The sequence below is a fragment of the Knufia obscura genome (assembly GCF_036327395.1).
Source record: "Knufia obscura strain CCFEE 5817 isolate CBS 148926 chromosome Unknown scaffold_5, whole genome shotgun sequence".
Taxonomy (NCBI): domain Eukaryota; kingdom Fungi; phylum Ascomycota; class Eurotiomycetes; order Chaetothyriales; family Trichomeriaceae; genus Knufia; species Knufia obscura.
Genome location: NW_027042691.1, coordinates 351,564 through 377,935, shown reverse-complemented (window position 1 = coordinate 377,935; position 26,372 = coordinate 351,564). Strand labels below are relative to the sequence as shown.

At 51.5% G+C, this 26,372-nt stretch overlaps 9 protein-coding genes across 9 annotated transcripts; 7 read left to right on the top strand and 2 right to left on the bottom strand.

The window, feature by feature from the left end:
• Positions 1-556: 556 nt before the first annotated feature.
• ACO1 (Aconitate hydratase mitochondrial) lies at positions 557-4,286 on the top strand (the record flags this gene model as incomplete). Its single annotated transcript, XM_064873353.1, has 12 exons — positions 557-592; positions 728-883; positions 934-953; positions 1,042-1,448; positions 1,496-1,549; positions 1,601-1,738; positions 1,789-1,839; positions 1,899-1,916; positions 2,598-2,634; positions 2,684-2,699; positions 2,755-3,100; positions 3,148-4,286. 12 exons carry the CDS (start codon positions 557-559, stop codon positions 4,284-4,286), a joined length of 2,418 nt encoding a protein of 805 aa, XP_064730457.1.
• Positions 4,287-5,191: 905 nt separating this feature from the next.
• On the top strand, positions 5,192-6,273 carry PMZ80_004929 (uncharacterized protein; the record flags this gene model as incomplete). Its single annotated transcript, XM_064873352.1, has 2 exons — positions 5,192-5,918; positions 5,972-6,273. 2 exons carry the CDS (start codon positions 5,192-5,194, stop codon positions 6,271-6,273), a joined length of 1,029 nt encoding a protein of 342 aa, XP_064730456.1.
• Positions 6,274-7,377: 1,104 nt separating this feature from the next.
• On the top strand, positions 7,378-10,695 carry RAD54 (DNA-dependent ATPase protein rad54; the record flags this gene model as incomplete). The annotated part of the gene is made up of 2 exons (XM_064873351.1): positions 7,378-7,385; positions 8,274-10,695. 2 exons carry the CDS (start codon positions 7,378-7,380, stop codon positions 10,693-10,695), a joined length of 2,430 nt encoding a protein of 809 aa, XP_064730455.1.
• Positions 10,696-11,137: 442 nt separating this feature from the next.
• PMZ80_004927 (uncharacterized protein) lies at positions 11,138-14,472 on the top strand (the record flags this gene model as incomplete). Its single annotated transcript, XM_064873350.1, has 4 exons — positions 11,138-11,205; positions 11,252-11,414; positions 11,464-13,528; positions 13,577-14,472. The coding sequence occupies 4 exons, from the start codon at positions 11,138-11,140 to the stop codon at positions 14,470-14,472; spliced, it is 3,192 nt and encodes a 1,063-aa protein (XP_064730454.1).
• A 225-nt stretch (positions 14,473-14,697) lies between these two features.
• On the bottom strand, positions 14,698-17,373 carry PMZ80_004926 (uncharacterized protein; the record flags this gene model as incomplete). Its single annotated transcript, XM_064873349.1, has 1 exon — positions 14,698-17,373. The coding sequence occupies one exon, from the start codon at positions 17,371-17,373 to the stop codon at positions 14,698-14,700; it is 2,676 nt and encodes an 891-aa protein (XP_064730453.1).
• Positions 17,374-19,164: 1,791 nt separating this feature from the next.
• On the top strand, positions 19,165-20,799 carry PMZ80_004925 (uncharacterized protein; the record flags this gene model as incomplete). The annotated part of the gene is made up of 1 exon (XM_064873348.1): positions 19,165-20,799. The coding sequence occupies one exon, from the start codon at positions 19,165-19,167 to the stop codon at positions 20,797-20,799; it is 1,635 nt and encodes a 544-aa protein (XP_064730452.1).
• Positions 20,800-21,044: 245 nt separating this feature from the next.
• PMZ80_004924 (uncharacterized protein) lies at positions 21,045-21,914 on the top strand (the record flags this gene model as incomplete). The annotated part of the gene is made up of 1 exon (XM_064873347.1): positions 21,045-21,914. The coding sequence occupies one exon, from the start codon at positions 21,045-21,047 to the stop codon at positions 21,912-21,914; it is 870 nt and encodes a 289-aa protein (XP_064730451.1).
• A 966-nt stretch (positions 21,915-22,880) lies between these two features.
• PMZ80_004923 (uncharacterized protein) lies at positions 22,881-24,083 on the top strand (the record flags this gene model as incomplete). Its single annotated transcript, XM_064873346.1, has 3 exons — positions 22,881-22,917; positions 22,970-23,336; positions 23,387-24,083. 3 exons carry the CDS (start codon positions 22,881-22,883, stop codon positions 24,081-24,083), a joined length of 1,101 nt encoding a protein of 366 aa, XP_064730450.1.
• A 166-nt stretch (positions 24,084-24,249) lies between these two features.
• Positions 24,250-25,857, bottom strand: RBT7 (Ribonuclease T2 precursor (RNase T2); the record flags this gene model as incomplete). Its single annotated transcript, XM_064873345.1, has 1 exon — positions 24,250-25,857. The coding sequence occupies one exon, from the start codon at positions 25,855-25,857 to the stop codon at positions 24,250-24,252; it is 1,608 nt and encodes a 535-aa protein (XP_064730449.1).
• Positions 25,858-26,372: the final 515 nt, after the last annotated feature.

Below are 26,372 nucleotides of genomic sequence, written 5' to 3'. Positions count from 1 at the left end.
AGTATTGTCTGCAGACCTCAAGCCTTTTGATGGCGATGACCTACAGAACGCGTACAATCATAGGTGTGAATCCGGATCATATGGATGAGCAAGCTGCTAGTATTTTGTCATTTCGTGCACACAGACATCATCGTAGACTAGGATTATCACTATTAGGCCCATCTTGATTGGTTGTTTGCACGATAGCGAGCTTGGGTTGTTATCGCTGCAGCTGTTGCTGCTCAGACCGAGGGCTAAAAACCTAACATCGCTGATCGGCCAGAAGCAGCCTCGTCTGGTGTCTCCTCAAAGGCACTTCTCTCACCCAATCACAGCACTCATAAACACGCCTAGAAGCCCTCCACTCAGAGAGCTCAAGCCCAGTGACCCGCTCCAATACGCTGGAGGCAGTTGGCACGCTTGCAACCCACTCCATTTCTACTTCTACCCGCAGCTACAATTCGCACCTTCCTACAGTATCATCGCCATATCTCCTCTCCGCTCATTGTGAACCTGCAGCTCGGTCTGCAGTGAGAAGGCACTGTTCTGAGTGAGCTTGAGAGTTCCTACAGCCATCATGCTGTCCTCCAAGTTCTTCGGGCGTGTATGCTCGGTAAGTTGACATCATCCTGCTTGAGTATCAGCTCGCACGACCAAACTCGACAATGAGGTTGGGAACGATGCGCAGCTTTCTCTCGAGGTCTATCTATCTCATCGAACTTGCAAATGGCTGACACACATCTTGTAGCAGGGAGCCCGCATGGGCGGCGTAAGCAGCACCAGCCAATATGCTATCCGAGCCGAACCAGCTAACAGAATCAAGCCTCTCAAGGGTCGAGCTACCTATGCTACCGTCAGCAATCCTCCGCTGGACCAGAAGGTCGAGATGACGAACTGGGAAAAGGTAAGCAATGGCAAGAGCATGGCAGCAAAGCAATCGCTAACAATGGGCAGGGCCACTACATTAACTACAAGTAAGAACATCCATATCCCCGAGAACGAAGCAGAAACGAAGGTTTCGAGGGCTAGTTATCGGAAGGGCTATGTCTGACGGCGCACCAGGAAAATGTCAGAAAACCTGGCAATAGTACGCAAGAGACTCAATAGGCCACTTACATTCGGCGAGAAAATTCTATACTCGCATCTCGACGACCCCGAGGGCCAAGATATCCAACGAGGCGCATCATATCTGAGACTTCGACCAGATCGAGTGGCCTGCCAGGATGCCACAGCTCAGATGGCAATTCTTCAGTTCATGTCCGCTGGTATGCCATCGGTGGCTACCCCGACCACCGTCCACTGTGATCACTTAATTGAAGCCCAGATTGGTGGTGACAAGGATTTGGATCGGGCCAAGAGCATCAACCAGGAGGTCTACGACTTCTTGTCGAGTGCCTGCGCCAAGTACAACATCGGTTTCTGGAGACCTGGATCTGGTATCATTCACCAGATCGTGCTCGAGAACTACGGTTCGTACTCTGTATCCCGGTGCTACAGAGTCGCTAATATCTTCCAGCTTTCCCGGGTGGTCTCATGATTGGTACTGATTCGCATACTCCAAATGCTGGAGGTAAGTCTATCACTTGACAATATCATACTCTCGCTAACATCGGTGAAAAAGGCTTGGGTATGGTCGCCATTGGTGTCGGTGGTGCTGATGCTGTCGATGTCATGGCCAACCTTCCATGGGAGCTCAAAGCTCCTAAGTACATTGGTGTGAAGTTGACTGGTGAGATGTCTGGTTGGACCGCTCCTAAGGGTAAGATCTTCGTTCACCATATTCTGAGATTAATTGCTGACTATCTCTAGACATCATCCTTAAGGTCGCTGGGATCTTGACAGTTAAGGGGGGTACAGGAGGTGAGACTTCCAGAAATACTTTGATGTGTGATCTCTGGTTTGCTAACTCATTTCTACAGCAATTGTTGAATACCACGGTGAGTGACCTCATATTCAGCACATATTCGGACTGGAACGGCATGGTTTCTGGCACCACTCTGGCTCGGCTCTTCCACATTTTCCAGGCATTTGGAGCGGACTGGCCTTTCCTGGATCCTTGGATGGACTTTTTCGATGCATGCGCACACTCGGCTTTCGACATTGAGTCTGTCGGTAAACGACACCCGCCCAGGATCAAGTTCTTGCACATTTTACTTATACTCAACATAAGTTGATGGGTATATGGCACCCTCCCTGGACCGGGTTAGATTGGTGCATATCCTCCACATCTTCCCCAGCCTCCACTGGTTGCTTGCTGGGCTGGAGGTGACGTACCTGCCTCACCATGCAACTGAGACCATTGCACTTTCGACCTCAACAATCTGGAATTGGACTCACTGCTTTTCGAATGAGACCGCTATGGTCTCTGCGCTACTTTCAACTACCCCCAAACTTGGCTGCTGCACGTCTTTTGCCATAAACCACTGGGGTCCTCCCGACTGTTGAAAAGGTTACTGCAAAACCAAATCTCAACCGGGTCGAATTGGACACAAATTGAAGAGGTTATCGGGTCACGCACTTCTCAGCTGCTGCATGACCTCTGCTGCAGACTACTGGTGTCCTCCGGACTATTGCAAAGCTTGCTGCAATGAACCTTTTCTGACATGTATATCACTTAGGTCCCGGCACAAACACCTTGTCTTGCACCGGCATGGGGTAAGTAGACTCTCCCTCTTCTCTGCATTCACTGCTAACGTCTACCTAGCACGATTTGCAACATGGTGGGACCTCTCTAATTCGATAAGTCGTGAAGAGAAAACTAACAAAATCGAACAGGGCGCTGAAATTGGTGCAACAACATCTCTATTCCCATTCAACGATCGAATGTACGACTACCTGGCGGCTACTAAGCGGGGACCTATCGGTGACTTTGCACGAAAGTATGCTCATGAGCTTCACGAAGATGAGGGCGCTGAATACGACCAACTCATTGAGATCAACCTCTCTGAACTCGAACCACATATCAACGGACCCTTCACTCCAGATCTGGCTACACCTATTTCGAAATTCAAGCAAGCTGTGATCGACAACAAGTGGCCCGACGACCTCAAAGTTGGCCTGATCGGTTCTTGCACAAACTCATCGTACGAGGATATGTCTCGGGCGGCCTCCATTGCTGAAGGTAAGTTGTTCCCACTCTGCAAGAAACATGGTAACTAACGACAATAGATGCGATGGATCACGGTATCAAGGCCAAGGCTCTCTTCACCGTCACTCCAGGTTCTGAGCAGATTCGAGCTACCATTGAGCGGGATGGGCAGCTCAAGACCTTTGAAGAATTTGGTGGCATCGTTCTTGCCAACGCTTGTGGTCCATGTATTGGCCAGTGGGACCGCAAAGATGTGAAGAAGGGCGAGCCGAACTCGATCCTATCCTCGTACAACCGAAACTTCACTGGACGAAACGACGCCAACCCAGCCACCCACTCATTTGTCACTTCTCCGGACCTAGTCGTTGCTCTGACCATTGCAGGTGACCTCAAGTTCAACCCTCTGACCGACAAGCTGAAGGACAAGGATGGTAACGAGTTCATGCTCAAGGCACCCACTGGGGAAGGTCTGCCAAAGAACGGATACGATCCAGGCCGAGATACCTACCAGGCTCCACCAGAGGAGCGATCCGCCGTCGAAGTCAAGGTTTCTCCAACATCCGACCGTCTCCAGATTCTTGAGCCCTTTGAGGCATGGGATGGCAAGGACGCTACGGATGTCCCCATTCTGATTAAGGCCCAGGGCAAGACCACAACCGATCACATCTCGATGGCTGGTCCATGGTTGAAGTACCGAGGTCACCTTGACAACATCTCCAACAACATGCTTATCGGTGCCATCAACGCTGCCAACGGTGAGGCAAACAAGGTCAAGAACTTCAAGACTGGCGAAGTCGACGCTGTCCCAGCCACTGCCCGAACATACAAGAAGGAGGGCATCAAATGGGTTGTCATCGGCGACTGGAACTACGGTGAAGGCTCATCCAGAGAGCATGCTGCTCTGGAACCAAGACATCTTGGCGGTCTCGCCATCATTACCAGATCGTTCGCCCGTATCCACGAAACCAACCTGAAGAAGCAAGGTATGCTGCCGCTTACATTCTCCAACCCAGAAGACTACGACAAGATCAACCCAGACGACAAGGTTGATATCATGTGCACACAGCTCGAGGTTGGCAAGCCAATCACGATGGTGGTACACCCGAAGGACGGCGAGTCATGGGAGTGCGAATTGAGCCATACCTACAACGCTCCACAAATCGAGTGGTTCAAGAACGGCTCTGCTTTGAACACGATGGCCAAGAATGCCGGAAAATAAGTTGAGCAGTGAAGTGGAATGTCGCTTGCTCCAAGTGCACTAGGCGAATTCAAGCTCCTACATGGAGTATTGATGCGCGGTGGAGGATTCACGACGGATGAGGAGGTGTAAACACGACGCCGACGGAGACGAGTTTGTGGTGGAGATTGGGGTTCCGAATCTCGTATACCCTATAGCATGATTGCACGTATCTGTACTGTGGTTGTTTTTGTTAGCGACAATGGAAATCCTACAACAACGCTCTTGTGAGCCGACAGTCTTTGCTGCATGCTGACATACATTTCCTACTAGCTCTTGTATATGTTGACCACGATGCCATTGTGTCCTGTGGTAAAGTGGTGGAGGGAACCCGCCAATGACATTGGTCGAGAAGTATTGCCTAATGAAGTAAATGCACCACCGACAACGGTTCCTCGACATGCTACTCAACAAGCCAGAAGATCATCGTGCTTCAGTCTGTCTCGGATAACACATAGTATACTTAGGGTCCAGACAAGCATATCAATCTCGTGTTCATTGTCGAGCATGCTTACTCGAGCACTACCTTACTCGCGGTATACGAGCCAGCGACATAGCACGGTGCATCAATTCGGACTTGAAGACTCGATCATCGCGAACTCGACCGAATGTATGCCTTATTGCTGAATGAGTAGCTCCATCAAATAAACTTTCACATCGAGCATTAACATCATAGAAACAACGTCATACGATGATCGAACGTGCTTCGAATTGGGTTATCTCACAGCATATGTACAGTTGCCACGGTAGAGTACTTAACACGTCGCCCTCCTAGATTTGACACCGTGGGAATTAATCCTAGACTCTTCTTATGCTAATACCCTATCCAAGTAATTTACAACCCAAGCAGCTACTACACAAACCTGACATCCACCCAGCGCCACACCATGCCCTCCCTCCCCCACAAGCCAGCCCTTGACCCAACGAGCACAACCATCCTCGTAACCGGCGCATCAGGCCACATAGCCTCCCACATCGTCAATGAAGCCCTCCAACTCGGCTACCGCGTCCGCGGCACAGCACGTACCAAGGAGAAATGCGACAACACAACCAAGATCTACGATAATTCGAACTACAGCGCCGTTGTCGTCAGCGACTTCTCTAAGCCATCACCTGAGATCGATGAGGCCGTCAAGGGGGTTGATAGTGTGATGATGGTGGCTAGTGATACGACGTTTAGTGAGGATGCGGAGACCGTGATTGGGGGGGTTATCCACGGCGTGGAAGCGTTCCTGCGCGCTGCGGCGAGGGAGGAACGTGTGAAACGGTTCACGCTTACGAGTTCGAGTAGTGCTGTGTTGGTGCCACGGCCGAACATGGAGATTAGTGTTGATGCTAATACATGGGATGACGAGGCTGTGGAGGGCGCGTGGGAGAGGAAGGGAGAGAGTATCGGGCCGAATCCGTATCCGTTTGTGGTTTATGCGGCGAGTAAGACGGAGGGGGAGAGGGCGTTGTGGAGGTTCATGGAGAGGGAGAGACCCGGGTTTGTGTGTAATGCTGTGTTGCCGAATACGAATTTTGGGAGGGTGCTTAGGGGTGGGAGTTCGGGGGCGACGGGGGGGATGTTGGTTGATTTGTTCAGGGAGGGGAGGAGGGCGTTTTTGGCGCCGCGTGAGTTTTGTATGTGTCTTTGAGGGAGGGTGGGATGCTAACGTGGTGAATAGAGTATTATATTGATGTTATTGATGATGCGAGGTTGCATCTTTGTGCTGCAGTGTTGGATGGGGGTTTGGAGGATGAGAGGATCTTTGCGTTTGCGGGACCGTTTAATTGGAATGATGCTGTTGATGCGATTGGACGGGTGAGACCGGATTGTAAGGTGAAGCTTGAGAAGGATCCGGATGAGGGGAGGGATCTGAGTAGGGTGCCAAATGAGCTTGGTGCGAAGTTGTTGAAGAAGTGGTTTGGGCAGGATGGGTATAAGAGTTTCGATCAGTGTGTGAAGGAGAATCTGGAGGGGGTATAACTTTTATCTGTATGGAGCATGCACATCAGCAACCAGTGCTACAGTCTGTTTAGAGACAGGTTGTTGCATCACAACCCACGACGACCTTCGTCCCCGCAAGCTCCGAGCTGCGAGTCGCAACAGACAGGCAAGCGGCTATGGAGTCCTCCGTTTGAACCCATAAACAACTCCGCCTAGCACGAGCATAGCATGCCAGAATAATAGCATGACAACGAACATGAAGAGTAGACATATCGCGACCAGGGTGATTAAGAGTGTCTCGGTCGGGTTGCTGAGAGCTAAAGCGGCGCCCTTGCTCATAGTGATCGCCTGTCGTCGTTCGAGTCGGAGACCAGTTGTGAATATGCCGCCTCTCTAGATCAGGTTGTGAGCTCGTTTCAGGTCCTTATGCTGACTGCCTGGAATAGGGGAGTCGAGGATACTCCAATGATTCAAATCATGGTCGCTGTTGCTTTGCACGGCGGTTGGCGGTCTGGCTTTCGAGAAGTAACACCAGGTAGAAGGTACTTGTATCTTTCCCTAAGCTAGGAACAATTGGTGTTTGCAATCTGATGTCTCCCAAGCCAACCTCTGTTCTTTAGCTTCTGCTCGGTTTGACCAACATGGAAATACGTTTCACACCCGACGTAGGAGCACAGTGTCGCCAACACTCTTGCAAGGCGTTTTCGCTGAGTCAAGCTATGTGCAAACCCAGGTGATATTATCATGAGACAGATACACAGGATCGAAATTGTTCTAAATCCTCGATTAGGCTTACAGCTTAGGTAGAAGATAAGATCTTCATTGCTGTCTCATATAGGTACCACTGCTTTCCGTCAGGTCAGCTGCAGTCTCGGAGCAGATGGACTCACCTGAACAGCATTGACGATGAACGCTCGAAGACTACAAATACCCAAACCACGGTAGAACCCAGCTATGCCCTCTGCACGAGCTATATCTCGTGCTATCTGAAAAGATGACTTGTGTCTCACATACGCTTGTTCACGACCAAGCAGAGGAGCCGCAGTCTCGTCAATTACGTGGCCTTGCGTTTGTACTCTTGTCTTGACAACGTCAAGCGGAAAGACGCTAGCCCATGTGACTACTCCTGCTATCCCACCTGCAATGAGAATGTCAGAAGCCTTAGGCTCCAGGAAAGGATCAGGTTGGCGCGATAGCAGCAGCCTCTTCGTAAGCTCATATGACCAGAAATACCAGGCATATCCGAAAGAGTCACGTACACTCGTGATTGTTCCTCCATGATACAAACCTCTAATACCTTTTTCCTTCAGCACATTGACGGTTGTTCCGTAAGTGGACGCCTGACCATCAATTCTGAGCTGCGTTCGGCATTTTATGAGTTCTGACGGTGCGGAAACCGCCCAGCAGGCAAGTCCGCCCACAGCACCTGCTAGCCAAATCTTGCCCAGGTCCACCCCAGCAAGCTTGGTAGGATCGAAGATGGAAGGATCCATGAGCTTCAACGACCGATTGTAGGTGACGAAGAGGATCGAGTTGAGAGCGCCATATCCGAGGATAGGTGCTGCAGCACCTCTAAACAAGTTCGTGAACTTCGTGAAACCTGCATCCTGAGCTGGTAATGCAGGAGAAGTGAATATACGATTGCCTGCTTGAAGTTCTGTCTTCACGATATCGAGCCTGTTACCTATACAAATTCCGATCGCTCCTGACGCGTAGGACGCCCAAAAGTCTGCGGACATAGTCTGGTGGCACGCAAGTATAACGAGAGGACAAACAAGGACAAGTTATCTATGATCGGAAAGAGCAACTTTGGCACGTGATTACGCGCGCCTTAACAGCGCGACAAACGCGTCTTTCGCATCCATATCTCTGGGCCGCCACTGCCCACCCTCGACTCTGCTCTTGAGCAGAACAAGCATAGAGCAGCATCTTCCTCCGCTCCCCATATTTGCTTGGTATTCACGGTGCTTCAAAGCATCCAGACACAGCATGTAAGCAAATCTGCATGCTTTCCTTACCACGTTTCTAACTTACAACAGGATCAGAAGCAAGATCATAGATGTGACCGCGAACAAAGAGAACCTACCACCAAGTGCACGAGCCGGGCGACTGACTGCTAACTCGACAAAAGCCCTTGATCGACTTAGTAAGCCTTTCAAGTGTCCAGGCTCACACAATGCCAGAAAGTCGACTGGTGAACCAACGAGAAAACGGCGAAAAGTGAACTATACAGAAGAGGCTGGAGCTGGCGATGACAAGGATGCCGGTTACTCAGAGGGCAACACTCTGGTGCCGGTGAAGAAGTACCCTGTCTTCCAGGTCAAGGACAAAGACACTATCTTCCGAGCACGATTTGCAGTCCCGTTAGCCAACAAGGAATCAGGCGGATGGGATCCGTCGCGACCTGCCCCTAGTCTGGGCATGCGTCGTGGGAACAACTTTGTCAACAAGCCTTTACACGACCCAAGCGGCGAATTCTCGATAGTCCTGTACGACCCTACGATCGACGAGAAGCCTGATCCGGTAAAGGAAGCAGAGAATCTAGAAGCAGAAAAGCCGAAATTGGATGCTCCTATCATGCACAAGAGTCTGGCAGAGATACTCGGCATCAAGAAACAAGTAGAGGGCGAGATACCCAAGGTGCCCGTGGTCATCGATCCTCGCTTGGCCAAAGTGCTCAGACCCCATCAGGTCGAGGGTGTGAAGTTCTTGTACAGGTGCACGACAGGTCTGGTAGACGAAAATGCTAGAGGTTGTATTATGGCAGATGAAATGGGTTTGGGCAAGACGCTCCAGTGCATCGCGCTCATGTGGACTCTACTGAAGCAATCTCCACAAGCTGGCAAAGGAACAATTCAGAAAGCCGTCATTGCTTGCCCAGCAAGTTTGGTCAAGAACTGGGCAAATGAGCTTGTCAAATGGCTGGGGCCTGCCGCTCCGACTCCTTTCGCCATTGATGGCAAGGCTTCAAAAGAAGAGCTGGTGTCACAACTAAGGCAGTGGGCTATTGCATCGGGCAGACAGGTGACGCGACCAGTCCTTATTGTGTCGTATGAGTCGCTCAGACTCAATATCGATGAGCTGAAAGACGTCAAGATTGGTCTGCTGCTCTGCGACGAGGGGCATCGACTCAAGAATGCCGACAGCAATACCTATGTCGCTCTCACTGGCCTTAACGTGGACAGGAGAGTCATCTTGTCAGGAACACCAATCCAGAACGATCTAACGGAATACTACTCGATCCTCGGCTTTGCTAACCCTGGCTACCTAGGCACTAAAGCAGACTTCAGAAAGAAGTTCGAGCTACCTATCTTGCGAGGCCGAGATGCTGGCGGCTCTGACACCGACAAACAAAAGGGTGAGGCAGCTAATGCTGAGCTGAGTGGACTGGTCAAGAAGTTCATCATCCGAAGAACAAACGATATCCTGTCGAAGTATCTACCCGTCAAGTACGAGCATGTCGTTTTTTGCAACCTGTCACCGTTCCAGATGGCACTGTACAACCACTTCATTCAGAGTCCGGACATCAAAAGCCTTCTGCGAGGAAAGGGCAGCCAGCCGTTGAAGGCCATCGGCATCCTGAAGAAGCTATGCAATCATCCAGATCTCCTCGATCTGTCGACGGACCTACCAAAGAGTGAGGACTGCTGGCCTGATGACTACACGCCGAAAGAGGCTCGGGGACGTGATCGAGACGTGAATCCATTCTACTCGGGCAAATTCATGGTTCTGGAGAGAATGCTTGCAAGGATACGACAAGACACAAATGACAAGATCGTGCTCATAAGTAACTACACTCAGACACTTGACGTTTTCGAGAAATTGTGTCGAGCTCGCTCATATGGTTGCCTGCGTTTGGACGGAACCATGAACGTCAACAAGCGACAGAAGCTGGTCGACAAGTTCAACGATCCCAACGGAGAGGAGTTTGTCTTTCTGCTGAGCAGTAAAGCTGGAGGATGTGGTATCAACTTAATTGGTGCCAACAGGTTGATTCTCTTCGACCCAGATTGGAATCCAGCCGCTGATCAGCAAGCTTTGGCTCGTGTCTGGCGTGATGGTCAAAAGAAGGATTGTTTCGTCTATCGATTCATGGGCACTGGCACAATCGAAGAAAAGATCTTCCAGCGGCAATCTCACAAGCAGGCCTTGTCGTCAACTGTCGTCGATTCAGCCGAAGACGTCGAGCGGCATTTCACCTCTGAGTCTCTCCGTGAACTGTTCCAGTTTAAGCCATCAACCACAAGCGACACGCATGACACTTTCAAATGCAAGCGGTGCAAGCCAGATGGCACACAGACTATCAAGGCACCAGCAATGTTGTATGGCGACACAAGTAGTTGGAATCATTTCGTCAACAGTGGTGAGAAGGGACAGCTGGGCAAGATTCAAGATCTACTGTTGAGGCAGGAGGCATCAGAAGACGCGGTGAGCGCTGTGTTTCAGTATATCAGCCATTGATAGCGTTATGTGTTCAATGACGATCACGAATTAGCATATGGCAATAGATTATTGTATAGATTAATGATATTGTTTGATTGTACAACACGTGTGACACTCGAGCTCTTGGAGCACATAAAGAAGTAATCCCTGGACCCTATCGTAACACAAGTCCAGGCGTTGCGTGCGGGGCAGTCCTGTTTGTTGTTGCAGGGTTCCTGGGCGCGACTTCGTGATCGGCCTTTCCTTGTTTGGCAGTAACGAACAGGTGCTCGAGACATCCTTGAATCTTCTTCTCGAGTGCATGCTTAACATTGTCTATGAACACAATCTTATTCAGCTTGAACATTTACTCCATCATCTCACCAAGCGAAATTAGCCAGGCAGGATCGTGCGTGAGGTCTAACAAGGATCGACTACAACCACAAGAAGCACCTCATGCTCTCGAGTCCGCTGCCACACCATGGATGCCAATGTCCAACGCTTGCTAACAGATAAGCTCTATGACAAGCGCAAATCAGGCGCACTCGAGTAAGTAAACACTATGCTGCATGATCGGTTCGGCTAATCGTATCAGGCTTGAAAAGTTGATTCGAGACTCATTGTCCAAACAAGACCATGACAGAATACGAAAAGTCGTCGATCAGCTCTGTCATGAATATGCATATGCTGTTCATCTGCCACACGCGCGCAATGGCGGACTCATAGGTCTAGCCGCTGCGTCCATAGCGCTGGGCTCGGTAAGTCCATTGTACGGCCACAATTTATACGTTGCCTGACATCCTCTAGGACGAAGTTGCTAGATATCTCCCAGAAATTGTTCCGCCGGTCCTTGCATGTTTCACTGACCAAGATGCCAGAGTCAGGTATTATGCCTGTGAGGCTATGTACAACATTTCCAAAGTCGCCAAAGGTGAAGTCTTGGTGTTCTTCAATCTGATATTCGACTCTCTTTGCAAGGTAATGACGCTTCCAGCGGAACGCTACGAAGAAGTCAAGAAACTAAAGGAGAAACAGCTCTCCGGAGACTCCGAGCTGTCCGTCAAAAATGGCGCCGAGCTCCTCGATCGACTGATCAAGGACATTGTATCCGAGTCCGCAGCTCATTATGTTTCAATACTCAACTTCGACGATAGGAGGCTTGAAAAGGACCGGGATGGCGGAGCGTCACAGCAGTCAAGCAGTGATATGAAACCTGCCTTCTCGCTTGCCGACTTCATACCGTTATTGGAAGAGCGCATACACGTCATCAATCCTTTTACTAGGCAGTTCCTGGTTGCCTGGTTGTCATTACTGGATACAATACCAGATCTCGAACTTGTACATTACTTGCCTTCCTTCCTTGGAGGGCTGCTCAAATTTCTGGGCGACCAGAACAGAGATGTCTATATTGCGACGCAAGGTTTGCTGGAAAGGTTACTTGCCGAAATCGTTAAGATTGCGAAGATCAAGAATGGCATCGCAGAGAGCAGGCGAAGCCGTCGGTCAGCGACAAGAAGAAGAGACTCGGAGAGTCAAGCGCCGACCGGATCCCCAGGCGGTAGTATCGCAGGGGAGGATGCAGTCGCAGACGGTTCGGCCAGTGACGAAAGCGGGTATGAAGATTCTAGTGGAGATTGGATACCTGGTCAGGACGTTGAGATCGATCATGCTGCGATCCTCGACATACTACTGAAATTCGTCGACCCCTCCTCAAACAAAGATTCGTCGTCAGTGCTTCGGCTGGATGGTCTATCAAAGCAGAAGGAGGAAGAGATTGGGATTGTGGCCTTACGATGGATTGCGACCTTTTTCGCAGTGGCCTCAGGTGACATCCTGGCATTCGTGCCAAGACTGTTGGGTCAGGTTTTGCCTGCTCTAGCTTCACAATCGGAACAGTTTCGAGCCCAGGCCGCTAGCGTCAATCGAGCGCTGATAGAATATGTTGTGGCTTATCAAGACAACAACGAGACTGGTGCCGCACAAGATGCGTCCCCTAAAGAGGCCAATGGGAGCGGCACAGCTACCTCTGCACATGCTCATCAGAAATCCATAGCTTCAATTGCGGAACAAGAAACGACTCAACCGACATCACAGGAAACGCCGGAGAGGCAGAAACCTACGGACGAGCCTGGGGAGGGCGAAGCTGCCAATCCAGAACGATCGAAGCCAGAACTTGACTACACAGAAGCGGTCCGAGTCCTTCAACTTCAGCTGCTACATGAACGAGAAGAAACAAGAGTCGCCACAATTAGTTGGCTTAGATTGCTACACAGGAAAGCCCCGAGGAAGGTCCTGGCCCTGAACGATGGCACTTTCCCGGTCTTACTGAAAACGCTCTCGGACCCAGCAGAGGCAGTCGTTACTCAAGACCTGCAATTATTGTCGCAACTGTCCAAGAACAGCGAAGACAATTATTTCTCGTCGTTCATGGTTGCATTACTGCAATTATTCTCCACAGACCGCAAGCTTCTCGAGATCAGAGGAAACCTCATCATTCGTCAATTATGCATCAGCCTCCGACCAGAAAGGATATATCGTACGTTCGCGGACTGCATCGAAAAGGACGAAGATATCGAGTTCTCGAGCATAATGGTTCAGAACTTAAACAACAATCTCATCACAGCGCCCGAACTGGCCGAGCTGAGGAAAAGATTGCGGAACCTGGATACGAAGGACGGGCAGGCGTTTTTCGTTGCTCTGTTCAAGGCATGGTCCCATAATGCTGTGGCAACGGTCTCCTTGTGCCTGTTAGCACAAGCATACGAGCAAGCGTACAGTTTGCTGCAAATTTTTGCTGACTTGGAGATGACTGTCAACATGCTCATTCAAATTGACAAGCTAGTACAGCTGCTAGAGAGTCCAGTCTTTACATGTGAGTGCCATTGCTGACTTTAGTTGATGTCCCTGACGAGAATCACAGTTCTAAGGATCCAGCTTCTCGAACCAGAGAAATATCCCTACCTTTACAAGTGCCTCTACGGCCTACTCATGCTCCTCCCTCAGTCGTCGGCATTCGCAGCTCTGAAGAACAGGCTCAACAGCGTCAGCGCAATCGCTCTTCTCCACACACCACCACCCATGCCAACCTCGGCGAGACCCTCGTACGTATCTACCCACAGCACCCCAGCCTCGAACGTCCCTAGCCACGTGCGGCAACTCTCGGTCGAGAAGGGCCTGCCCCTTCCCCTTTCCTCTGGCCTAACGAACCTTCCTTTCGGATCGCTAACATCTTCCGCGGGTAGTGTTGCAGCAGGCTCGAATCTACCAGGGTCTTCCACAAGCACAGTGAGCAGGCTTTCAGGCCGAAGAGAACCAGGTAGTATCAATACCACAGGCGAAGTAAAATGGTCTGAGTTGCTTGACAAGTTCAAGGGCACGCAAGAGAAGGCTAGACGCAGAAACGAAAGGCTCATGAGGGGCGAAGATGGCGACTTTGAAACAGAAATCCAGAAGCAGGAGTCTAAGATTGCAGATGCCATGCAAGAAGTGACAGGTAGAAACAGTCGTGCTAGTGGGAGGCAGTCTGTGGATCTCGGACGGCCAGGTAGTCGGATGAGTATTGAGCGGGGACAGGCTGGACTTGGTATCAGGCAGCCACAAGGTACATTGAATGCGGCGCAGCAGAGACCTGGGTTCAGAACTGAAAGGCCTTTCGATACGCCGAGTGCCAGTGAGCAGACTAGACCGGCGCCTAAGAGCAAGTATAGTCTTAGTGGGAAGTTTGGCATTCGCGGTTCGAGTAGGGACAAGGAGAGAGACAAGGATAAGTATGGAGGGTCAGGAGCTGGCTTCGGTGGGAGTGGGTTGAAGAGATGAGCGTACTGATGGAGGACGGCTGGCGTCGGTGGTTACGCAAGCTGGATAGGACGAGTTGGGTGGATTCTTCGATCAAAAGCAACGGGCAGCTAGGCAGTGAAAGCAGTCTGAGGCTAATGCGTCTACGCGATACTTTATTGGGAGTCAATAGGTTAGCCCAAAGACGAATGTTACATTAGCAAAGATTAAATTTGGCAATGCGAAGTATCGTGGGACACTCCGTCGCTACTGCAGCTCTAGTTTCAACTGTGCCCCAGCAAGTCCTTCCGCCGTTGCTGTGATCGTCACAGTACCAGTTCCTCCACGCACGCCACGCACAATAGCCAACGCAAGGCCGCTGTAAGCATTGCGCTCCAGCGACGGGAACGAGACCATATCAGCAGGATCACCATTATCAGTAGCCACAATCTCTCCGGGTCCTTCGATGGAGAAGGTGATAGCATTTGTGGCGTCGCGAACGAACTCGCCCTTGTCGTCGATGACCTCCAACGTGACGAATGATAGATCCAACCCGTCAGCTGCGATAGTCGATCGATCAGCAATCAGCTGTAACTGGGCTGGTGCACCGGTAGTCCTCACGGTGTCGGTTACCCACTGCTGCCCGGTTTTGTACGTAACAACATGCACCTCACCAGCCTCATAGACGACATCGTCGAATCGGAACCGATAGGTTAGTGCTTCCTTCGTCTTACGACCTTGCGACCGCCCGTTCAGAAACAGCTCGGCCTCATCAGCCGCGGAGAAAACATGCACAGGCGTGACCTGTCCAACACGATCCGGCCAGTTCCAATGAGGCAGGATATGCGCCATTGGAAAATCCGGGCGCCACCGTGATTGATAGAGGTAGAAGCGGTCTTTCTTGAATCCAGCAAGATCAATGATGCCTGAGTACGAGCTGCGGGCCGAGTAATATGGCGTTGGCTCGCCTATGTAGTCCCACCCTGTCCACACGAACTCCCCCGCAACATAGGGATTTGAGTCTTGCGATGCAAAGACTTTGTCCGGGGAGGAACCGAAGTTAGCTGTGTACAGCTCGTATGCACTGACTTGTTCGAGGGTAGAGTTGCCGCCTGATGTATCGTTGACTGGCGCGCTGATATCGTCTGTGACGGGGAAGATGTATGTGCCACGAGTGCTGAGTGTTGAGGCACTCTCGGAGGTCCAGATCATTTTGTCTGGGAATGTTTCGTGGTAGGAGGGGTACATGGGCATCGTGCGGATGCCTGTCTGATTGGAGTAGGGGTTTGTGTTTCGGATGCCTGCGCCTTGGTAGTTGAGGCTGATGAGGTCGGGTACTCGGGGGAAGAGATAGCTTGGTAGGGCAGAATTGATTGATACAGTGGATGGACGAGTTGGATCCTCTTCGTGCAGAATGTCGTGTAGCCTCTGGGATATGGCGGCTCCTGTTTCGTTTGTGTTCTGCTCGCCTACTTCGTTGCCGTAGCTCCAGGCGATGATGGAGGGGTGGTTGCGGTCGCGCCGGATGAATGCTCGCAGGTCTGGCTCGTGCCAGTCGGGGAAGATGAGGTGGAAGTCGGAGTCTGTCTTGTTGAGCTCCCATGAGTCGAAGATCTCGTCCATGACTAGGAAGCCCATCTGATCGGTGAGCTCGAGCAACTCCGGGGCGGGCGGGTTGTGTGACATCCTGATGGCATTGCATCCCAGCTCTTGTAGGATCTCTAGCTGTCTTTGTGCGGCTCTGACGTTGAATGCTGCTCCGAGGGCGCCGAGGTCATGATGCTGGTTCACACCTTGGACGCTGATATGCTCACCATTGACCAAAAGGCCTTGGTCTGGATCGAAGATGAGTGATCGGATGCCGAATCGTGTTTCGTAGGTATCAACGACCATACCGTCAGCATGCAGATTTGTGGTGGCCACATATAAGGCTGGAGATTGAGCCGGCCACGGACCCCACAACATTGGATTTTCGATCGTGACCGACTGATTGACTGCTTGCTTTTGGCCTGATTCGACGGTGGCGGTCATCTGGGGAAATGTAACGACCTCTGCTCCTGGTTGTCCTGTAGTCGCATCGATTAGGTGCACACCCGTCGTGAGTTCAATCTGCCGCCCAGTATCGCCCAAATTCTCGATTTGCACTGTGAGATCAACAATAGCTGATTCAGCAGACACCTCTCGCGATGAGACAAACGTCCCCCATTGAGCGACTTGCAAATTGTCCACTTTCGTAAGCCAGACGTTCCGATAGATGCCTCCACCAGGATACCACCGTGCCGAGTCTGGTGGGTTATCCAGCCTGATAGCCAGCTGATTATCGTCTCCAGGATGAAGGTAAGGGGTGAGATCCAGGCGAAACGAATTGTACCCGTACGGCCAGCCGCCGACCAGGTTTCCGTTGAGCCAGACCATAGCATATGACATTGCTCCATCAACTTCGAGATAGATATTTCTACCCGCATCGGCACTCGTCATGCTCAGCTTCTTGCGGTACCAGCCTATTCCATGAACAGGTAGTCGACCCATGCCACCTCCGATGATGGGATCCTCTTCCGTGTAGAATGGTCCTTTAATGGCCCAGTCGTGAGGCAAGTTGACGGTCTCCCATGCACTATCATCGAATGAGCCTTGTACGTAGCTGACATCACCACCTGGGTTACCAGGAGGACGTTGGTAGACATCTGCCAGATTGCTGATGAAGCTGTTGGCGGATGGCAGTATCCATGGCTTGAGCACTTGGAGGTCCGTTTCATTGGTTTCTGGTCGATAGTCGTATATGAGGCCATCGGGGTTCGTCTCGGAACGCCAGAAGTGCCAGCCATCATTGAGACTTAGGCGCTCACGACCAGTAGAGCCCCTGATGCCATAGGCGTTGGCTACTTTGCCTTGGAGCAGACATGATACGCCGAGCAATGCGGCATTCGAACCCCGAAACTTCATCTTGGATGGTGACAATCGTGTTCAGCCACGCGTGATCTGGCAGGCCAGACTCTGCCCATCGATGAAAGCTCGTAATGCTTCATTCTTTCGTTCTTATGTAGGACAGGTGTCGACTGACGTACTGTACAAGGTATCGGTACCGGAGGCTGGAGCTAGCCTCGAGTGTCAGCTATGGATAATCTCAACGACAAGAGCTAAGTGCCATAGAGTTGTGATGGCAGTCTGGCTAAATGTGAAGTGGGTCGGACGTGCAGTATATCTCCGCATATCAGTACTTGGCGTAGATCTTCTCTGCCCTCGACGCTGAAGGTATGTATAGTCGAAGTGTCCCTGAAGTCGTGCTGCTTCGAGCGGCTTCCAGAGCTGAACTGAAGGCAAGTAAGGAACCGAAGTTCAGGAGCATATTGTTGGTATAGAGGTCGAACATCTCAACAATCAATGATCCATGCTCCAATGTCCAGTACCCCGGAGCTGCCCACCGGAATATGGGGTAAGCATGAAGCTAGCGCCTGCTCCTCTCCAGCTTTTGCTGTAACAATTTCGTGTGCACGTGCCGGGTAACGATGTACTTCTTGTGAAGCTTCAAGCAATAGAGATTTGTGATAATATGGCCCAATTATGATTGGCCAGGAATTAGCCTGAATGTCAGCTCAAACTAGTAAGCTATTTCGCTCTCCACTCCTGGCCATATCTCGGTCGGTAACATTTAACAGAGATCTTCGCTACTCAGCCCGTCTTCTTGCAGGCCAGGTACAGAAATACCGCGCTGACCGCCATTCTCAGGTCGCTCATGCCAGCACCAGTTAGCACGCTTTACAAGAGCTGTATCAAGGACCGTGGCTACCAACGAATGAGGGTGATGCAAACCCCTTACCTGAGGTGGCGAGGTAGTGCCAAATATCGCTCAACGAGCATCCTTCCCACAAGAACGTCGTCCTTGAGTCTCTATCAGCTGCCTTTAAGATGCTCTTATTGTGTCCTCTCTCAAGGTGCGCTCACTGTTGGATCGTGCCATGCTGGAAGCTCGCCATAGTCTGCAGATCATGAAGCACATGTTCGCGTCCTTGCGCTTGCAGTGTTGACTTTGCTGGGTATTCCAACGTTCACAAGCTTCGATATACGGAGATCAAAATCTGGTTGAATTTGCTGGGACATCGAACACCGGACAATTAAGTGGAGAGAAGACGTCGGTCGAGAAATGATAGTTCTGTGGAGATTTCACGTGCTGAGTTGACAGATGCAGCTGTAAGTGATCAGATAGACAATCGCCCTTGGTTGATGAGATGCAAGTCCTGCCTGGCTCTTGCAGCTTTTCTCATGCCCTGAGACGAGTCATGTATCCAGCTCCTCCAACATCCAACCCTGCTCTTGCTTTCAACTCGAACACCCGTCCGGCGGCAACTGTTTTGCGTATCGGATGGAGAGGATGCAGTATGCCGAGACCATTGTGCATGCTGGCACACCCTGGATACTGTGCTAGTATTTACCAGAGCGAACGGTTCCCTCAATATTAGTAAAGGTCCGCGTAGATACTGACAGAACGACCTCATAGTGCCACAATGTCTTTGTCCTCTTTGTGCTGGTATCAACGATATTCTTCGAGACAAAAGGCGAGCTACCCAGTACAACAAAGAATGGCGAGGTACCCTGTAGAGGAGTCTGGCGCCACATGCACTGAACCGCACAGTGATGATGAAGCACGCAGTGGGCGTACATCACCTCGTCTCACCGTTTCAAGCCAATCTCCTTCTAACGACCCTCATCCCCGTGCCTTTTCCAAAGTCGAAGACCATGGCTGATCCATTCGCCGTACTTGGTCTTTGCCCACCGTGCACGGAAGAGGAAGTGAAGAAAGCATACCGTACGCTCGCTAAGAAGCACCACCCAGACAAGGCTGGTCCATCTGGGACGGAAAACTTCAAAGTCATCCTTGCGGCGTATGAGAAGATCAAAGCAGGCAAGCTGTGCTCAGACGCAAACGCACAGGCAGCAACAGAGCCAAGACCAAAGCACCAATCGGACCCCAATACCCAGCCCAAGTCCCAGCCTGAGCCAAGGCAGTCACAGAAACCAGATGCTGATCAAAGGCCGAGACCGACACCAAAACCTGAGCAAAAGCCAAAGCCCAAGCCAGAGAGCACGCAGCAGCCACGACCTGAACCACAGCGCAGCCAGTCGTATCCTGAATCTGATCCCAAGCCGAAACCGACACCAAAACCCGAGCACAAGTCGAAGACTAAGCCAGAGCGTACACAGCAGTCGCAACCCCAACCGCAAGGTACGCCGTTATACCATGGAGATAGAGAGTCAAGGCCTTACAGTGCGAAAGTCAATGACACCTTCCACCCCGGGAAGTGTCACCCTGGATGTAGATTGTGTGATAGTAACACACGTCCAAGTAACAGTGGTTGGAATACCCGGCAGCAGCAAAGTGCCCGCAGCACTACTAAAGATCAAACTGTTCCTGGATTCAGACGATCCTTCGACGGTGCTAACGATCAAAAGGGTCAGCAGCAGAAAAGAGGCGGTCCGCAACGTAGATTCGACTTTGAGTCGGGGCCCTTCGATCACACCCCTGATTACCAGCAACACAGTAATTCTTTCCCAAACGGCAGATACTCCTATTCTGCAACAAGTGCCTCTAACGGTGCAAACATGGGTAGGCAGAACACCGACGATGGGCGGAGTGGCACTGAGGAGGGTTCTTCTCCTCACTCTGAACCAGATCCTTCTGCTCGACAGCCACCAGCACCAGCTTCATCTTCGTCGGCTTCCCAGCACAATCAGTCAAACCAGCCCAGGTGCACCACGAAAGAGGACACAGGCGTACGTTGGCCAGAGGCAGGGACCGCCGAGGCCGCCCGTCTTCACAACACACCAGAATGCCAGATGCTGTTTCAAGACTTCAGAGAAGATGGTATCCATCGATATCGACAAGTGTGGACATGGAGTAGCCCGGTCGACGTCTCCGAAGCATCAGAAGAGGACCACGAACGGTTTCGAAGAACTATGCGGACACTGGAAGGTCATATCAGTCGAGGATTTGCCTGGGTCCGTGAAGATGTCAAACTTGGGTTGACCAAGCGAACAGAGTTGCGCATTGAGTTTCTGGAGTGGGATATATTCTTAGCTTGGCGTAACGGCAGTGGGATGTCCAAGCTGTGGCGTATGATCGGGAGATTGCTCTGGTTGTTGACGCTGATGGAAATCTTCAGGGACGGCACTTATGGCCAGCAACTTCTAATAGGCAAGAAGAGGTGCTCTGCTGAGTTCCGGATGGGTGCAACGGGGGTCATCTCGGTCGCCTCCCCCACTGAGAGGAATGTTGCTTATGAAGGCTACAATGATGCGGAACGAGCAAGCGGAGCACGGTACGACAGCTTGGGCTTCTGGACCATCACAACCCACTCGACTTTGTTGTTGTGAGCAGATTCATTGGACACGGGCTGTGGTGGAACCAGCAGATGTCGATAGCAGTAGAGTTCGAAGGAATAGTGACAGTGAAGATGAGTGAAATTGCTGTCGTCAAGAAAGTGCTTGATGTCACTGTGCCGCGTTCGTTAGAAGTGAAAACATGAACGTCAATCTCAAAAGCCAGAGGATGGCCATTTGAATTTGCTCTTCCAGTCCAGATCCGTCATATCTCCAGTCCAGTAACATTCATCACCATCATGAATTCGTTCAAAAACTTCTCGGCTTCAAATGCATATGACCTGCTCGGCATACCCAGGGGTAGCTCAGAAAAGACCATAAAACAAGCATATAGACGTCTCGCATTGCTGTACCATCCTGACAAAGCCGGACATGCAGCAACAGCCAAATTCCAAGAACTTGACGCCGCATACAGAGCTCTTCTCAACAGAAAGAGAGAGTGCAAAGATGAACCGCCCGATCATCCCTCCGACGACGACACAAGTCATGGGTCGAAGAAGCCTCAGCCTCAATTCCGAAAACCGGCATGGTGTACAGGTAGCGAGTTTCCAAGGGTGCACTGGCTGCTGCAGGACTACCTCGCGACACAAAAACGAGACAGATCCCGTGCTGCATCATTCTGGGTGCTTCTCAAAGAAGGCGAAGTCGAGAGGTTGCTGAAGGAAATGATTTCTCTCTACCACAAACGCCTTTCTGGTTCCGAATCAGAGTTGTATTCGAAAATCGGCCATGTTCTGAAGGCACTGAGGATGCTGAAGATCGCGACCGCTCCATCTATGGACAAGGCCTCGAGGTTGTCGACTCGCTTAAGCTTGCAGACGATGTTATCGATCACGAATATTCGAGCGTTTCTGAACTCAGGCGATGAGTTGCAGATTGGCAACCACTTCGGCGTAGCACCGGAGGCGGCGCCTGCGGACCTCCTCTGGAAGCTGGGACAGACTCAGCCAGGCGCTTCCTCTCAAGCCGGAGGAACATGGCGTCCAGCACCGGAGCCACAGAGACGGTCTGGTACATTCAAACCCTTCGCCGAGAGCTCATCCAACACATTCACCAGCAGCAAATTCACCGAAGGGTTTCAGTGGGGATATGGTAGCCAACAAAAGTGAGCTAATGCCCACTACCCCAGTCAGTCTACCTCCTCTTAACGGCACCATGCTGTTCCTCCGTGGCTCGTCGACTCGCTCTGGACACTTGGCCCTCGATGGCATTTCGGGTCTTCGGAGAGGTAACTGTGAAGGTATCGGCAATACTGCGAATTTGAGGCTGAACAAGTCGAGATATGTTGTGGTACTGCTGCTGTGGGACTTGCAGCATAATAGAGTGCAGATATGAGAAGAACTGAGCGATTCGTGCCATGTTGGTTGCTTTTGCGTCAGATTCTGTCGAGTACTTCGTGCTCTCTGCTGTTCCTTCGTGGGATTGATTTCACGATCTTTCGCACTTGCAGAGGGGAGGGGGAGGGAGGCTGGTGTTCGCACGCGACAGTTCGTGATACGCGCCAGATTGAGTTTAGCCGTGTTTCAGGATCGAGATTGAAGGTGTCTGGGGTCTTTTCTCTGCGTGAGAACTGGTCCTTCTATGCCAATGTTGTTTTGTTCAATATCTGAATACAGCGAACAGATCAAGAAGGAACAAGCCCGATGGTTGTAGAATGTGTGGAAGGAGCCCTACGATCGCTGCAGATTTTGACGGCTCTATGCCGACCATAACCGAGAAGGAAGCACGGCACACCTCTGGGAGGCAGCGACACAGTTCAATGATGTGCTAAGGCCCAACAGAGCTATCGTGCCGCATTTCACCACTACTCTACCAAGTAGGAAAGTGCTTGATCGGCTATAGTGAGTCGGTATCGCTTCTGGGATCGTGCTAGCATCTCATTAAATTCTGACGCTACAAGTACCTGGTGGGCAGGATTGAAGCTCTTGGCATGCATCAGCCAGGATGGGCAACTGCCGCCTTTAATGCTTTTCGAAGTGCTCACAAGCATTGGGCTTTAACAACGACAATCACTTGCAGCAAAGCTTTGAGACCTTGTTTCGGTTCCCAGTATCAGAAACCAAAAGGATATGGTCATGTCTGAAAAGCCGTCCATACGCTGGGGCATCGTTGGTGAGTAACCGCATGTAAGCATGCCACAACGAGGGACTAAGCCGTGCAACAGCCACTGGCATGATCTCACAATGGTTCGTCGAGGACCTCGTGGTTGAAAGAGACGATGCACCTGTGAAACACATCATCCAATGTATCGCTGGCAGAGATATGGGCAGATGTGAGGACTTCGCAAAGAAGTACTGCCCAAGCCATTCCCCAAAGCTCTACGATTCGTACGAGGCTGTCTACAACGATACTGATGTTGATGTCGTCTACATCGGCACACCACATGCCTTCCACAAACAGAACATGCTAGACGCTATTTCTGCCGGTAAGAACGTCTTGTGCGAGAAGGCCTTCACCATCAACGCCGCAGAGGCAAAGGAGGTCATCGAAGCAGCAAGAGCAAAGAACGTCTACGTACACGAAGCCATGTGGTAAGTCAACCCAAGAAGGTAACCTACATCCCAATTAACCACCAAACCAGGCTCCGCCACCGCCCCCTCGTTCACAAACTCCGCAAACTCCTCTTCGAAGACAAAGTCATAGGCACCATCTACCGCACCTTCGCCGACTTCGCCCTAGAAGTCGACATATCCTCCCTCCCACCAACGTCCCGCTACAAAGATCTCTCCCTCGGAGCAGGCACCCTCCTCGACACAGGAATCTACTCCTTAACCTGGGCAATCCTAACCCTCGACGCCGGCTCACCAACCAGTTCCGAGAAACCTCTCGCTCTAGGCGTGCAAAGCCATCAAGACGGAATAGAAGTGAACACCAGCATCCTCCTGCATTATCCGTCTACCGGCCGCCAGGGAGTCATAACGTCAACGACCCAATCGAATCATAATGCGCGCCCGTTCTGCACGATCTACGGCACGAACGGCTTCATTGAAGTCGAGGGACCGACACCTTCGATGCCGTTATCGTTCACAGTCTACCCCAAGCTCGAAGGCGATCCGAACTCCGGCAGCCTAGAACGGAAAGAAGGTCAGAAGTACGACTTCGCGCAGATAGGTCGGGGCTTCATCTACGAAGCGGACAATACAGCGCTGGATGTCCTTGCGGGAAGAAAAGAGAGCTCGATTATGCCGTGGTCCGAGACAATACATGTTATGGAGATCATGGACTCGGTGAGGAAGCAAGGAGACACGTTTTATCCCGGGCATGACGAAGCGCTGTGATACAGTATATCTTGTACGAGAAGCTTGCCAGTGGTTCAAATTTGCAGGTTTGGTCGTCTACCCAGCAATAACACGATCTAGAATCTATGCCACAAACGAAGAGACGATCCAGCTATAGCTGTAGCACTAGGTAATAATGATACACTCAACCCCTCAGTAACCCAATCTACACCCCATCCCAATAAACCTCAACCTTCACCCGTCTTCCACCCCTTCCCTCCCCATTCGTCTCATCCCCATCACTCCACAACGCAACCTGCTGATTCTTTCTCGGCACCCCCTCCGCCCAAAACACACTCACATGTTCCTCGCCAAGTGTCATCCGTCTCGCAGCTTCATTATCAGGATGCTGCTTATCGACCGTTGCGTTGTTACTCAGTATACTTTGGAACGGGAGATTCGGGGCGCAGGAGAAGAAGGTGTGGCGTGGGAGGGAGGTGTGTATCTTTGCTTGTCCGTGTAAGACTGCTTGGTTCGGATTTTGAGTGTGTTGCACCGCGGCGAGAGAATTTGTATTGCTGTTACCCGCTGACTCCCACGATCGAACGAAGGAGCAGGGTGCGAGGCGGGAGGCGAGTGTGAAGAGGTGGTAGTTTGAGTCGTTGTCGTCGTCATCGCTCGTTGACACAGGTACCGACTTCGCATCATCGTGAGCTGTAAAGATTGCGCATGAGCTGGGGGATCTCGCGGCGTACCACCTGCCGTTCCGGATGAGACAGCCTGTGTACTCGGAGGGTATGGGTGCGGAGATAGACACGTCTTGTTGCTGCTCTTGAGTGGTCTGAGCGTCTGTTAAGTCAGAGTCCTTGAGGACTTTGACCATCAACCGGCCTTTACCGGTAAATGGACGAGCAGTTGGTCCCACAGTCTCCGTAGCTGTCGCCGTCGCCGTAGCAGTATGAGTGTGGCTCGTCACCGTCGGCACCGGTCCAGGTTTCTGTCCATCCTTCGGTAGGTAGCGAATACCAGTAGCCGGACAAGTCGAACTCTGCCCATGAAGCGGATCAGCAGGCACCCAACGATCCCACACCCTCCCCCCATCCCTCCCCCACCAGTCATCCATCGCCCCCCTCAAATCCCCCCTAACATTAAACGAGTACCAAATCTCACTCAACTCATCATGATTCCGACACCGAATCGTGACATCCCTCCCATGCTCCGAGTCGCTAATCGCCCGCCTCAGATGCTCAAGCTCGTACGTCGTCTCATAACTCGGCACGATTCCGTGTCTTGCGAAGAAATCAAAGGTCGGGAGGGTGGTGTATAGGAGGGTTGCGTGGATGAAGTAATCGAGTACATCATTATCCCCCTTCTCACCCTCATGAGTAGTTTCGTCTCCGCCGTAGCACCCAGCCTCCAACGTAGAAATACAAGTCCCATGTTTATTCCACTCATGAGCCCACAGATTCGCGTTCCGCCCATCTAAACTTATCCAGTGCGTCGCCATGAACTCGATCAACCCCGGATGCGTGCCGCCAGGCACTCCAGAACCAGAAATAGCCGGCGTACTCGCATTCGACAAGATCCCCGCAATCCTCTCAGGCGAGTACCTCCTCGCCTCATCGCAATACTGATCAAAACCGCCCTTGCAGTGGTCGGGCCATAGACCGTGGATCGTCCACGTTTCATTCCCGCCTAGTGGGGGACTTGTATCCCAGAACTGTGTTTGGAGGAAGTGGCCAGAGGGGGTGTTGACGCAGCAGCTGTCGAGGGCAGGGAGTGTGGGGAGGGAACATGATATTGCGGGTATGCAGACGGCGGGAGAGCCGTTCATGGTTGGTTGCTGTTGGGTGGGTGGTCTTGGCCGCCCCGGGGACAGATGCGATATTGGCAATCCTTTTCGTAAATGGCCAAGGGGGTATCGATTCGACTCGACTGGGGCCCAACAAGGCTGGGAGTTGACCTAATACTGTCGATAAGCGGCTTAAGGCTACAGAGATGACAAGCGCCTTTCTGAACGTGAGTGATACTGAGGAGAGTGATAGGGTTGATAATAACGGTCGTCGAGATGTAGTACCTAAGGTGGAGGCGTAGGCTTAAAGTAGGCAAGTAGATCATCTGATCAGGTGGAAGGATGTCGATCTTGGCCCCTTGATGGCCGCGTTGCTACAGGAATGTTTCAGCCTCGTCGCGTGATTACGGCTTGGATACCCATCCATGGCTACTACGGGCGGTGCATTTTCACAAGATCACAGTACGAGCACCAGAGCAAGGAGGTAGGTGGGGGTAATCCAACGCAATCAAATCGGTTATGAAGCAGGATTGTATTTACATTGAGCACTACCTGCA